This window comes from Pipistrellus hanaki (assembly GCF_964339955.1).
Source record: "Pipistrellus hanaki genome assembly, chromosome: 3".
Taxonomy (NCBI): domain Eukaryota; kingdom Metazoa; phylum Chordata; class Mammalia; order Chiroptera; family Vespertilionidae; genus Pipistrellus; species Pipistrellus hanaki.
The window spans coordinates 27,570,652-27,585,775 of record NC_140505.1 but is presented as its reverse complement, the minus strand read 5'-3'; the positions used below and the strand labels follow the sequence as shown (position 1 = coordinate 27,585,775).

The window sequence follows — 15,124 nt, the reverse complement described above, 5'->3', positions numbered from 1 at the left end:
CTATCCGTTGCCTGGGCAGAGCATGATCAGTCAACAAATGCTGTTGCCAAGTGTTTATAACAACTCTCTGGCCATTGTTTCGGGGCAGGAAGAGGGGCTTTTTTAAAGGAAGTTGGAAATGGTGAGGAAATATACCCCTGGCATTGCCCGTCATGTTGCTCAATGGACTGTGAATTGACTAGTCCTGCTGGTGGGCTCCTGTGGGTGGGAAGGCCAAGTTTCAATATCCCAAGTTTCACACCGCTGGCGATGGTGTTGGATTTTCAGATAGGACCAGAGGCTTCCCTGGCGAAATGGGACCCAAAGGCTTCCCAGGAGAACCGGGCATCCCTGCGCTATACCCCGGCCCACCAGGAGCTCCCGGAAAGCCAGGGCCCCAAGGACTCCCAGGGCCTGCCGGACCGCCTGGACCAGACGGTAAGTGGACAGACTCATGGGAGGTGTACATTCCAGTGTCCAGACAAAGAAGTCGGGCCCTAGCCATAGATTCACTTGGGCTTTCTGCTCAATAATGCGTAAGCCAGTAGGCCGTTCATTGGGGTGTAGCAAGTGCTCTGCCAATGATGGAAAAGGAGCAAAACCTTGCAAGCCTGTTGAAGAGCAGCAGTGCCTTGGATATTGCGTAGTCAGGGTTGTCTGTCCTTCAGTGAAGCATGGGAGAGGTGCACCCTGGAAGCAGATGAGAGCTGAAAGCTGTCGGGTGATAAGTTCTAGACATCTTCTTCCAGTGTGGAGGCCTCACACCTTGACCTGCAGCCTCTCTCCACTGTTTCACCAACAATTTTAAGCAGACGTGATCATGCCTTCCCAGCCCATGCAGAGCCAAAGCTACAACTGAACAGGGGCAATAGTTGATGACAAGAAGGGATGGCTGCACCACCTATAATAAGAAGTGGCAGCCACTAGCCAAGGCCAAGATGAAAGGCTGTGAAAAATTAAGAAAGTAGACAAGCATGAGAGTCTGTCCCCATGGGCTACCTAGGGGGCATCATCAATTCACAGCACAGAATAGTGTTTCCTGTGATGGGTCTTTTAGTTGAGAATGTTCTCAGGAAGCAGGGGAGCGTGCCATCAAACATGGTTACTCGTGTCAGCCTCTGAGTTTAAGAGTTGTGCTCTGAACATTGTAGAATCTCTTCATGGGAACATGTGATCTCCTCAAAAGATTAGATAGTTAAGGCATTAGAAGAAAACCAGAGGTTACAATAATTTTCTGTGTTACATGGATCACAATTGAGCAGCTTCCTCTCTTCAAAAATATTTAACTTTAAATCCTCTGACATCACCCCTGGTATGGCCTCCTCTCTGCAGAGAGGAAGAGCATCACAGTTGCTAACAGGTGGTATTTGATGCCAAGTAAAGGCCAATTCAGAGACCAAACCTTTAACTGCTTTGGGAAGACCTTCTCAAGAAGGAAAACTCGGGGTGAAGCCTTAGGAGCATGCCTGGGCATACTTCTTCCACTAAAAGTTCAGCAATCACTTCTCTGACTCTTTCGAATTCCACACTAAATTTTTAAGACAATATGGCTCTATGCTTCCAATTTTCCTCTCACTGGAGAAACCATATTCTCACATTCATTTAAACATTTTTAGGCTCAAGTATTTCCCTGAAAATTGCCAAATAGTTTGAGCAGTGATATCTTTATTTTATTTATTTTATCCTGAAAGTAATACTTATTACTGTGACACTTTTTATAATGGCTACATTGCTATGAGTGTTATATTTCCTGAGTAAATGGTATCGGTTGAGTTTTCCTTTTCTGGCAACAGTACATGCTGTGTTAAAAATAAAAGCATAACCCAGCCAGTGTGGCTTGACCTGTGAACCAGGAGGTCACTGTTTGATTCCTGGTCAGGGAACATGCCCCAGTTGCAGGCTTGATCCCCAGTAGGGGGCATGCAGGAGGCAGCCATAATTCTCATCATTGATATTTCTATTTCTCTCTCGCTCTCCCTTGCTCTCTGAAATCAATAAAAATATTTTTAAAGTACTTTGGGAAAAGTAAAGGAAATACAAACATACATACATACATACATACATACCTCTTTAAAGGACTTTGATTAAAGGCCAACCTTGACATTCCTGTGACTAAATTCCGTTTTTATAAAGATACAAACACATACCATCTTGCTTTATAAATCTTGCTTAGTAAATTTATGAATTACTAACATAAGTCACCTGTAAACACATTAACTTATTTCTGATTTACATTGTAGACTGTAAACACATTAACTTATTTCTGATTTACATTGTAGACTGTAAACACATTAACTTATTTCTGATTTACATTGTAGACTATAAACACATTAACTTATTTCTGATTTACAGTGTAGAGTGAAGAGAGAATTTACAAAATAGGTAGAATGGTATTTGATAGAATTTATCAACTAAAAAATTTAAAAACTTACAACTTAAGTTCTCTTTGAATATTTATCTTACCATACGACACACAATTTCCAATCAACTCTTTTTTTTTTTTTTTTTAGCAACCTCTTATACAAAATGTAGCCACCCATAATGGCCTTTTTTAAAACATTATCGTGTATTATAAGAATTTAATATCAATGACCATGATTCCTTAGAGTTTGTTCCCCTGGAATGAATTGTTGGATTTTTTTTTCTTATTAATTGCATTTCATCCTGTTTTGTGTGTGTGTGTTGTTGTTGTTGTTGCTGATAGAAATCAGAATTTGCAGTTCCAGCAAAATCAAACCGTGAAGTCAGGTTTTTTTTCCTGAGCTAAATATTTTGCTTACTCCTAGTTCCAGCTCAATTAACTTAATCAAGTGTGGAGCAGTTCCATTGTGTCTGTTCTAGAGTAAGTCGAAATACTGCCTGATTTGTTCAGGGAAAGCATCTTGACAACATCTGAGAGGCATACTGCTACTCTGTACAACTTATTTGAAATTATTAATTTATTAGACCTAAAAAAGAAATAGAAAGAAGGAAAGCTGGTGTCACATAGCCACACTTGCCTTTTACTAGATTTACAAACACTCTAAGGAACACACACAACCTCTGTCTCACATTTAAAATGCTGATCTCCCTGACGTATCTAGGATTAAACAGCTACCTGTGGTACTGTACTTCTCATAACATATTGGAAGAACCTGTAGACATAAAATAAAGCCACAGTCTCAGCCACTGGACTGGACTGCTCTTGACCCAGTCACCAAGGCCCCATGGAGCCACCTCCTGGAGGTGCCATTCTGCTCCATCAGCAGCCTCTTGAGCACAGGATACAGCCGACACCCCCTCCCTTACATGCTCTCTTCCGACCTCCCATGATGCCTCACATTATCTCAATGACCTTTTTTTTTTCTTTCTTTTTTTTAGGATCAGTTTCTGACTCTTCTATGTCCCCCACTAGATGATGGACTTACTTGAAGTTCATTCTTGGACCCCCTTTTCTCTCTGTACTCTCTATCTAAGGGAACTCGTCCATTCAGATGAATTTAAGTACAAGTTCTATGCCAGCAGTCTTTCTGTAGTCCAGGTCTGTGTTCTGAGCTCCAAATACAAACTGCTAACTCGCCATGTAGTTACCACTGTAACTACACAGACATCTCCAACTCTGTGTGTCCAAAACCAAACTCTGGCTCTCCTGCTTCCCAGCTCCTCCACCCACCTGCCCCACTCCTGGGCTCACCCATCTCTACAGACCCAGGAACTCGGGCCAAAGCCCTGGGAGTCACTTTGGTGTCTCCCCCATCCACAGGAATCTATCGCCAAGTCCTAGAGATTCTGCCTTGTGAATCTTAAGTCAGTCCATCATTTCACTACTTTTGTCCTGACCAAAACCACCACAGTTTCTCATGCTTAGTCTGCTGAACTAGCCCACCCACTCAGCACCAGCTTCCATTCTTTCCTAGTAATTGGCCATCCAGCCAGTGTGTCTTTTTTACCTGTAAGGTAGATTGGATAACTTCACTGAAAACCCTTTCATGACCTCCTGTTGCCCTTGAGATAAAAATCCAAACCCGTCTCCTTAGACCACTAGGCTGGCATGATCTTCCTCACCTCCCTTTCTGCAATTCTGCTCCTCACTCAGCACCCTTCCTACCTCGAGTACATTTTGATAAGCTGATCCTCTCTTGGGAACTTCCTTCCTGCCCCCTCTTGGCTGGCTGGCTTTTATTCTTTAGGTCTTAAATTGAATTTCAAGTTCTCAAAAATGACTGTCCTGATGCCCTCTCTCCCTGATACTTTCTCCCAGTCCCCTTCTCACAGCACTGGCCATGATTGACTGTGGTGTGTCTGATGTGTGCCTCCACATCTAACCAGTAAGCTCCATGTGGTTCTGTTGGTTCTGTTTCCAGCTGTATACACAGCTCCTAGCACACTGCCAGGCACAGCGTTGGTGCTGCAAATGTTTAATGAATAAATGGATAGATGGATGCATAAGAGAGATTCTATTAAATGTGTAGTGAGGTCAAACTACATAGGACAATAGTCACTGCCACCTTTCCATAAAGATTTAGTTACCTAGGCGCGTTCTGACATTGAGATTTTGATATCATTTTCCCAAATAGAGAGCAAACGTTTTTAAAATTGGTGTTTTCCTCTCCTTCCTATCTCCTTGGTGGCCTCATTCTCTCCTCTCAGATACCAGGAGGTGGGTATGGCCGCATGCATTTTAATGCATTTAAACTCCCTGCCCTTTCCAGGGAAGGAGTTTTATTGGATCTTGGGAGGTCTGAGCATGATAGGGTTTAACAGTGAGGAAAATAAGAATGTCAGGGAGACTCAGATTCCATGCCCAGGAGTGGTTTCCTGCACATGTGCAACCCCAGTCCCACCAAAGATGGCGCTCCTCTCAAATGCGACTTGGAGAGTTCTGTTGTCTTGTAGAGTATATCTCTTACACCTTTGCCCAGATCCTGGCTTGGAATCATTGGAGCCCTGCAGACAGTGGCAGGACTTGGAAAGTATCCTGATCCTAGTAAAAAGGCTGAGACTTGGGAGAGTGGGGGTGGCCACACTGAATCCAGATGGGTCACAAGTTATCTACATTCATTATGCAAACTCCAGGTGTGCATGTGTATGTGGTGTTATGTATGGGAAGAAGTATGTTGGTGTGTGTACCCATTCCCGGGGAGAGGGAAGAATAAGGAACCAACTTAATTTTGACATCTACTTTTACTTTGTCATTTTGTCTTTGGGAGACCAGATGTCTGTTGATAATCTTAGAATCCAAGTTGTTAGCAAAATAACATGGTTGAAAAATCAAAATTTTGTTTTTGACTCAACGTTTCTCAAAGGGAAAAGTTTTTATCTTTAGACTTTAATAGAAATGCTAAATTCACAGGCTCTTGACATTTCTTTCCATCCCCGAAAGCAACGACCACCAAACAGTCTCCCTTTCTCTCTGACGAGGAGTTCTGGAGTGGAATTGAAGCGCGCGGGACATTTGCACCCTGTTAGGAGATTTAGCTGCAAACCTTCCAGCACTGGGTTCGGTGACATGTGGGACCCCCTGGGCTGTGCTAATGTGCTGTCCTGTGGGTTTCCTCTTTAGGTTTCCTCACTGGCCTTAAAGGAAGACCAGGAAAGGAGGGCGCTCCTGGGTCCCCCGGTTTTCCTGGGGCTCGTGGACCGAAAGGATGGAAAGGTAAGGGGTGTCAGGTACAATGGAGAAGGGGTGGGGGGAAGACTTGGCCCTGCTGAGTCCACTTCACTTTTTTCCTTTGTTCTAAAATGGACACAGTCCTTTAATTCTACACTGGCCCCTCTGTCTTCCATGGAAACGTCACTAAAATCAAGGTGGGTGATGTGCGTTAAGTTTTGTGCGCAGCCACCCAGCACTCATTTGCTCACCCTTATCTGTTCTTCGTCTGCCAACCTCCTCACTGAATTTCCAAGGAGCGCAGAGCCCAGCACTGGGCAAAAAAAGATGAGCAGTGATTTCTCCGGCTGGCCTCATATCCGAGGGCCCAGCTCAAGGCAATGTAACACGGATTTGTAAGGCACCTGCCCGCTGCAGAATGCTTGCAAATGAATCTTCTAGTTTGTTCCTGCAGCTGACCCCTTGGGTTAGGGTTTAGTTCCTGGCAAGGAGGTTGAGGTTCAGAGGAGTAGCATGGCCTGCCGGTGTCCCACTCCCACTTGGTGGTAGAAGTGCCACACCTCGGGGACACAGCCCCTAGCTTCCTGCCCTTTCCATGGAAGGATTGCTAGGTGGCCCCTTCGCTGTGAGTCTGTCAGGTACCCTGGTGAAGCCTGCTTAGCTCTCCCATTCCTGGGCGTGGGTAGCATGTTCAGGCTTTAACCACATCTGACCTTTGTGGGTCTGTGTGGCTGTGTGGCCCACGATGGACAGCCCAACTGCAGGATCAGACATCTACACATGAGCTGTGCAGCCCGGCCCCCACTGAGCCATCGTTGGTCATCCTTTCCCCACGAGCCCCCTGGCTCCTGGGAAGCTGGCCCTGCCACCAGCACAGGCTCCTCGAGTCTGGCCACTGCGAGACAGAGGAAGAGAGATGGCATGTGTTTTCTCTCCCCACCTGACCTGGGCCTCTAAGCCACGGTCCTTGCCACGGCTTTCATTCACCCAGACCCCGGAACCCTGGCTCCTCTCCTCACCCCTGAGACCTCCATGGTGACTTCCTGAAGCCCCTCCATGGAAGCGGGTACTCCGCACACACCTCTGTCAATGGTCCCATTGTTTAAGCATTTCCAAGAAACACTGCAGTAGAATTCTGCGTGTGGGGGTGTGAAGACCAGAGTAGATGATGGCGGTGGAATGTGGAGTTGCCTCCTCTCCTCCCTCCACCCCCAGCCCATCCCCCCACCCAACGTACGCTCCTGTCCCTGCAGAGCCAGAAGACTGTTTAACCTGTGCTTGTGGGTGGATAACAAGTCCCTCCCTCTCCCTCACATTGCAGGTGACTTCGGGGACTGTAAAGTATGCGCAGGCGATCAGTTCGTCCCGGCTCTCCCAGGGCTGCCCGGACAGAAGGGCTTACCAGGCCTCGGCGGGGAGCCGGGGAAGAAAGGGTTTCAAGGAGACCCTGGCCATCACGGCACCCCTGGGTTCCCAGGGTTCAAGGTGAGAGTCAGATTCCATCACAGAGCTGACAAGACATCCTTGACGCCTCTCCCTATTCTCCTAGCTTTTCTCTATTGAATTAACACAGCTTTGGAAAACAACACTCAGGCACCCAACACTTCACCCAAAGAGGTTACGTACTCCGAGGGGAACTTTAAGACTTTTGCTTCGTAGAGATATGAAACAGTGCAGCCAGTGTGGAACACAGTGTGACAGTTCTTCAAAAAGTCAGTCACAGAATTGCCCTCTGACCCAGAGAGGCCATTCCTAGGTGTAGACCCGAGAGACTGAAAACACGCGTCCATGTAAAAACGCGAGTGCAAATATTCATAGCAGTATCAATAATAAGAGCCCAAAGTGGCAACAACCCAATGCCCATCCACTGATGAATAGATAAACAAAACGTACTATCCCCATACAATGGGATTTTACTCAGCCATCAAAAGGAATGACGTGCTGACACATGTTACCGTGTGGACGAAACTTGAAAGTGAGATGCTTAATGAAATAAAATAGGCACACAAAAAACACCAGATGTTATTCTTCTATTTATATGAAGTGTTCAGAACAAGCAAATCTGGGAACAAGAAGTACTAGGGGGTGGAGGATCGAAAGGGGGCCGACTGGTTAATGGGCACAGGGATTCTTTCGGGGGTGATGAAATGTCCTGCAATTAGATAATGATGGTTGCACAACCTTGTAAAAATACTAAAAATCACTGGATTGTATGCTGTAACATGGTGAATTTTATGGTATAAGAATTATACCCACCCCACCCCCTCAAAAAAAAAATAACTTCTGGAATTTTGAATGTAAAGCATCTTACTTTGGGAGCATTCACCTCTTCAGATTTAGTACAGAACTTGTTTAGTATTTTATGAACACTCTCTGAACCCAAGAAAACCCAGATCTCCACATGAATCATGGAAGGTTTACTTTGTATGAATGTATGAAACTCCCTCCCACAGACTGCCTGTGAACATCAGCTAGGTGGCCTTTATTTCACACCTTATGAAAAGATCATCTGGAGTAGACCTTTATTCCATGACAGATTTTAACTAACCATTTCAAAGCAAATTTCAGATGAAGGCAAAGGAATTATGCATTTTATTATTATTATTATTATTATTATTATTATTATTGTTGTTGTTGTTGTTTAAAAAGATAACTGAAGCCCAGTTGGCATAACTCAGTGGTTGAGCATTGACCTATGAACCAGGAGGTCACAGTTCGATTACCAGTCAGGACACCTGCCCAGATTTCAGGCTCAATCCCTGGTGTGGGATTTCCAGGAGGCAGCCAATCAGTGATTCTCTATCATCATTGATGTTTGCTTCTCTCTCTCTCCCTCTCCCTTCCTCTCTGAAATCAATAAAAATATAAAATAAAAGAAAGAAAGAAAGGAAGGAAGGAAGGAAGGAAGGAAGGAAGGAAGGAAGGAAGGAAGGAAGGAAGGAAGGAAGAAAGAAAGAAAGAAAGAAAGAAAGAAAGAAAGAAAGAAAGAAAGAAGGAAAGAAAGAAAGAAAGAAAGAAAGAAAGAAAGAAAGAAAGAAAGAAAGAAAGAAAGAAAGCCGAGAAAGGTTTAGAGTGGTCAGACCCCACAACATGGTGCAGGACAGCGGCAGCCCCTCCGAGATTCTGGTGCGGAAGGTTGTAACAGGCGAAGATGAGACCCAAAGCACCGCTCTGCTCCAGACCCCAGATTTCTCAGGAAACAAGTAGCCATTTCCAACTAAAATTAGTAGATGGTACGTTTTATCCTTTCAAAGTAATCATGGCTGTCTATTCCTTTTAAAGGGTATGTAGTAAGAATTGCAAACTTAATGGCAAAACTGGTAGAATCTCCTATTCTTTGTAAAATGATTGAATATTTTCTGGAAGTCCTATGGATTCCCTTTTGTGCCCCTGAAAAGTCTGAAATCTTCCCAAAGCACAGGCTTTTCCCAAGTGTATCACGTACACACCCACAGCATGTATGTTCAAACATCTCTGGTGTGTTTGTGGTCTTGTATGTAATTCTGTGTTTATATGTCAGCCAACCCCACAGCAGCAGGAAGGACTAAATTGTTTTTTTGTTTTTAAATATTTGCACTGATGGAGTCTGTCAGAGTGATGGAAGTGTGGGAATAATCAGTCAATAAATGAATGCATCCATCATTAATATGCCTAACACCTATTTTTTTTTTATTTATCTTTATTGTTGAAAGTATTACAGATGTATCCCATTTTCCCCTATTGATCCCTGCTCCACCTGTTCCCACCCCCCTCCCTAGGCCTTCACCACACTCTTGTCTGTGTCCATGGATTATGGGTATATGTATATACGCTGAGTGGCCAGATTATTATCTATGAACGCATAATAATCTGGCCACTAGTGTATATACTACATAATAAAAAGCTAATATGCAAATTGTCCCCTCAACTAGCAGGCAGGCCAGCCAACTGCCCATGTCCCCCTCCCCCTGACCAGGCTGGCCAGACTCCACCCATGCAAGAATTTATGCACCAGGCCTCTAGTATATATACACACACACACTGAGTGGCCAGATTATTATGTGTTCAGAGATCATAATAATCTGGCCACTCAGTGTAAATTATTTACTTACTCTCTTCTCCCTTCCCCCACTTCCTCTGATATTTGCCAGTCTGTTCCATTTTTCCCTGTCTCTGGACCTGTTTTGTTCGTCAGTTTATTTTGTTCATTAGATTCCCCATATAAGGGAGACCATGCAACACCTGCTTATTAAGCAGCGTCTGTGTGTGTGTGTGTGAGACACTGTCTGGACACAGAGGTACTCATCATCCTTTTCTGCGAAGAACTAAATCAATAAACCAAGTATCTGTGGACTAATTTTAGGAGAAAGGAACTCATAGTCACACTTAATTAAACCAACACTAAAAGCTCCCATAACCTTGCAAGTAAAAACTACGCCATCACATATATTAAAATGCATTCTGCACCATTAAGCTGCTCATTGGAAAACTCCAACAAAATGTGAGTGATCCTGCAATAAACTTGTCTTTAAAGTGGGTTTTCTTCCAAACCTTACTTCCTGGTATTCTTTATTGATCTCAATATGAATGATCACACATTTCCATCCTTTCTACATGGAGGCTGATGATCTGCTCAGATTCTAAATAATTGTCACGAAGAGTGAGCCACCTTATGTTTTAGGTCATTGCTGCTCAATAGCTCGTAAGTATATGAATCCTGGGACTCAGCTGAATACAAATTCTTGTTCCATTGCCCCAGGTAAGGCTTGAGGTTCTGCATTTCTTACAAGCTCCCAGGAGAGGCTCAGCTGCTAACCCCTGGACCAAAGTTTGAGTAACAAGGTCCCGATCTCCACAGTCCAGCCACTTGGCTTCTTGCATTCATTATAATTATTTAAAATTAAAATTCAGTTCTTCAGTCCCATGAGCCACTTCCAAATGTTCACTATCCCTTTGCAATTGGAGGCCACTGTACTGGACAGCCCGGAAGAGAGCGCCTCCAACACGGCAGAGAGTTCCTTTGGAAAACACAGGGCTGGACAGCAGGTCATGGCCCTCCGGTTGTAGGAACCGGAAATCATCATCTTCACAGACTCGCATAATCAGTATGAAGGAGGAAGAAACGTTATGTTTGTTCCCACAGGGAATCCCTGGTGAAATTGGACTTCCTGGACCCAAAGGAATAAAGGGAGATTCTAGAACAATTACCACCAAAGGTCAGTGCTCTGTGGCCAAGCAGTTCTTGCCCCGTTGACTCCTCTGTGGCAGCACTGTATGTATGAGTCGAGTCACACTGCACATTCTTCCCCAGGCGAGAAGGGACAGCCAGGTGTCCCAGGCATGCCTGGTCTGAAAGGTGAGGACGGCACCCAGGGGCGTGACGGGCTCGATGGATTCCCCGGCCTTCCAGGCCCTCCCGTGAGTACCCCCGAGTGTGGGACTGGCTCAGCCCCCATCCTCATCAGCCATGTTCTTAAACACCTCAGAAATGAATGGTGCTGGTGCTACCCTAAGTCTCCCCCCTCCCCCATCCCACAATGCAGCCCATTATATTTTAACGAGCAGAAATTATATGTTTTAAGACACAGTGAGTTAGGTAGGAAGCCTATAGTGAGCATTTAAAAGCCAGAGAGAACCTGGCCAGCGTGGCTCAGTAGTTAGAGCATTGGCCTGTGAACCAAAGGGTCGTGGGTTCAATTCCAGTCAAAGGCACTTACCTGGGTTGCAGGTTATCCACCCCATTTGGGGCATGTTGGGAGGCTACCAGTCAGTGTGTTTCTCTCATGTCGGGGTCTCTCTCTCCCTCCCTCTCTCCTCACTCTCCCACGCTCTCTAAAAAAGTCCATAGCCTGGAACTCAGGGGAATGGGGAAAGGGAACTGGGAACATGGTCTCTTTGAGGTTTACGTATCTTTTAATATACGTACTGAATATTCTCACAGGGTGATGGCATCAAAGGCCCCCCTGGGGACGCAGGCTACCCAGGAACCCCCGGAACCAAGGGCCTTCCAGGAGAAAGGGGTCCCCCAGGACTGGGCCTGCCAGGCCCCAAAGGCGAGCGTGGCTTCCCCGGAGATGCCGGATTACCTGGACCACCAGGCTTCCCCGGACCGCCCGGCCCCCCAGGCCTCCCGGGACAAATAGGTATAAGGATCCTTTCTGTCATCATTCAAAGTTACAAGACACTGTTTAGTGTGTTTAGTGCTTCAGCATGTATCTGCTGTTCTTTCTGGCAATGTGTAAGCTCCCCAGTGGGTCAGGTCAGAGTGCTGTATTGTGTCGTCGGTTCTCAGCTCACACAAAAGATACCCAACTACAGGCTTCTCACACCCACCCACAGCCTCCTCTTCTCAGCTGGATTACAGGGCGTCTCCCTCCAGAGCTAAAGTCATGGGCCTTGGCAGTCCCTGCCCATCCCCAGCCTTCCCACCACCACCACCACCACCAACGCACATTCAGAGATAAGTTAGTCACTTTCTGTTGTCCCCCATTTGCCTGACTCTGTCCTCGTGTCTTCCTCCCAGACTGTGATTCAGGTGTGAAAAGGCCCATCGGAGAGGACGGACAGAAGGTCATCCAGCCAGGTACTGTCATGGAGATCGGGCGGTTTTAGAACTCTTTAAAACCTTTCGTTTATAAGACATGTGACTCGTCAACCACTGCTGTGAGCTCCTGCCGTGAGCACGGAGCTGGCACCCCACCCAATTCTGCTTAGAATCAAAGAAAAGGCAAGTATAATGGCACGCAGTGTTACCGAGTCTCCCCACCAATATAAAGCATCAGTTTGCGATGTTGGAAAGAATGCAACAGATACAGTTTTACACCTAAAATGTATGCATATATTCAGCTCTCTGGAGAGGATATGGAGACAACCCCGAGCCACGGCTCTGTGGTGGGAGAGGAGAGAGGGAGAATCCAGAGGTTGAACTGGCCTTGGAGAGGCAAAGCATCCATAAAGGTCAGGCTTAGAGAAGTAGTATCAGGATGGGTGGGTCCCCTGCATGAGGCTGAGGTTGAGGATTAGGTGTGGGAATGGATCTGACACTGAGAGCAAAGGTGCGGAGCCGGAACGGCAATACCCAGAGCTTCCAGACACCTAGCCAGTGACACTGACCCGGGAAGGCCCCTGGGTGTGAGGCTCTGCAAGGCCAGGCCCTCCAAAGACAGTGGGTTCCTTTCTTTTTATGACCTGGGCTGGCCAGGCGGCACCCCTGGGTCCCTGGTGGGTCAGAAGAAGCCAAAGCCTCTCTCAAGATAGGAGCCCGGCCAAATCCCAGGCACGCAGATGAAGGACATCTCGCAGAATTGCTGCACTGCAGGGGGCTCTCTCTGGCAGAGGCCGCACAACAAAATACCCCTGCCCGGCATCCCGGCCTTCCCACGCCACCCAGAAGCGGTTGCCACTCAGGTTTCATGTCGTGTGGCTCCACGTTATTGCTGTGGCCGATTCTGAAGGTATTCAAAGTCACAAAGGAGAAATCAAAGAATTCCTTTTGAAATCTCAAACGGTCTTCATCCACTGGTGGACATTTCCAGACAAAGAAGGCATTCGTGTGGACTCGAGGGCAGAACTAGATGAGCTCAGCCGTGCCGAGTTGCTGCCCTGAATGAGGGGTGGACGGCTGCCAGCTCAGCGCCAGCTGTTATTTGACTGGACTTGCCTTATTTGCATTTTATGTTAATATTATAATATTCTGATGCTCATTTCATTACACGATAAAATTATACTTTTATTTACGTTAGATCAAAATTAATCAGCTCATTGACTTTCTCTGATCATAAAACGGTAGCCAGTTTCCATGGCTGGTGTTCTTGACCTCGCCACCGTCCCAAGGCTGTGAGATTCGCGTTGAAGATTGCATCTGCTCATCTCTCTTCTCTTCCTTCCCAGGCTGTGTCGGAGGACCCAAGGGATTGCCAGGCCAGCCGGGACCCCCAGGACCCCCAGGTAACACGCTCTGGGAAGCCAGAGGTCACTTCCAGCTTCCCATTCACATCGTCATTTTGGACACCTTTCCTCTGCCCCCTCCATTCCTCTCTGCCCTGGATGTCACCGTGCTCTGCCATCTTGGCACTCACCACAGACAGGTAGCTACTAAAGGAGGCATCAGGGCAGAAATTGTGTGGTGATTGACACCTAGTCGAACCCCAGTCGAAAGGAGAAGACTCCTGCTGCTCAGGACTCAGCTTCGGCTGTGGCAAAGGTGGGCACATAAAGAGTGGCTCTGATATGTGTTGTGATTTTTTTTGGGGTTGTTTAGGTTTCAAAGGCCTCAGAGGGTTACCAGGATTCTCAGGAGAAGATGGACCGCAAGGACTCAAGGGTCCCCCAGGAGATCCAGGTCGGGAAGGGTTCCCAGGACCCCCAGGTAAGTCAGGGTGGGCCTCCCTCTCCGATCTTCGGTTAGGACTTGACAGTGAGCGTATGATCGGGGTACCCCGCTCTGCTGTCTTGCAACATTTAGAAACTGGGTGGACACATACTTGATGACAACTTTTGTCTTTGTCCGTAGAAGATTAACATTCTTGAATATTTTTTTTTTTTTGTCACTAATGTACTAGAGTTTTGCAGAAACTCATTTCAGACTGGTTCCAGAAACTGGGAAAGGTTCCGCATGCATGGACTATCACACCCAGCAGTGGGTCTGTGTGTCCTTAGGCTCAGGTCCTTAGTAAATATTTTCAGCAAAGATTAAGTGAATTTTGCCTCGGCCCCTGATACAAGTGGTTTCATCCCCAATGTAGAGCTTTGCTTTGGTCCCTGATCGATATTCTTCCTGGGTTCAGTGTCCCAGCCTTAAAGATTGTTGCAAACTGTTATCCTGTTGCCTTTCATACTGTGCATCTCAGCTGTGTTTTTGCAAAATTGGGAGGCACACTCCCTGGTCTTCCGTCAAGGCACTGGTGCAAACGCTGCCTTGGAGAGAAACAAAGTTTTTCTGCCACTGCACCCGAGGATCAGACTGTGTCGTTTGTTTTTGAAAGAAGGGAAATAATTCATGAAGACCTTCTTGCGTTGAATATGAAGGGTACCTAGTAGTCACAATTCATACCCAGACAAGTGGGCGTGAACCACATAGCGCTCTCCTGGCGTGAAGAATGAGCGGGATGTGCCCGTTATCGGGGGCTTGGGAAGCGGACAGCATGAGGAGAAAGCCTGTTCTATGGTGAAATAGAAACCCTTATGTGGACAGGGACGTTGGGTAGAGCAGCGGGAAGGGGTAAAGGAGGAACTGATCTGTTCAGTTTATAAAATGTATGTCCCTCTTCCTGGTGATGGGACATACTATGCTTCTGTCACCACCTGCGGAAGAAAATAAAATGCTCAGCCTCAAAGACTGCAAAACACAAAGAGTCTAATCCAGAGATAAGAGCTGCATACGCACTCACACCCACAAATTTAAGTAGTACACACTTCCCATGTATAGTTCTGTTGTTGTTTTTAAATTCTTTATTGTTTAAAGTATTACATCAGTCTCCTTTCCCCCATTGACCTCTTCCCAGCCTCTCCCACCCCCCAGCACATGCCCTCACCTACCTACTGTCTGTGTCCATTGGTTATGCTTATGTGCTTGTA

The 15,124-nt window shown here is 46.3% G+C and overlaps 1 protein-coding gene across 2 annotated transcripts in view; it reads left to right on the top strand.

Annotated features, from left to right (window-relative positions):
• The window catches only part of COL4A2 (collagen type IV alpha 2 chain), a 181,920-nt gene that overhangs the window by 137,883 nt on the left and 28,913 nt on the right, over nucleotides 1-15,124 (top strand). For both annotated transcript variants that reach the window (XM_084879934.1, XM_084879935.1), the window contains 9 exons: nucleotides 268-417; nucleotides 5,522-5,614; nucleotides 6,891-7,054; nucleotides 10,692-10,764; nucleotides 10,860-10,966; nucleotides 11,490-11,691; nucleotides 12,072-12,131; nucleotides 13,439-13,495; nucleotides 13,809-13,916. In XM_084879934.1, the coding sequence (XP_084736060.1) occupies nucleotides 268-417; nucleotides 5,522-5,614; nucleotides 6,891-7,054; nucleotides 10,692-10,764; nucleotides 10,860-10,966; nucleotides 11,490-11,691; nucleotides 12,072-12,131; nucleotides 13,439-13,495; nucleotides 13,809-13,916 (1,014 nt within the window). The remainder of the gene's footprint in view (nucleotides 1-267; nucleotides 418-5,521; nucleotides 5,615-6,890; nucleotides 7,055-10,691; nucleotides 10,765-10,859; nucleotides 10,967-11,489; nucleotides 11,692-12,071; nucleotides 12,132-13,438; nucleotides 13,496-13,808; nucleotides 13,917-15,124) is intronic.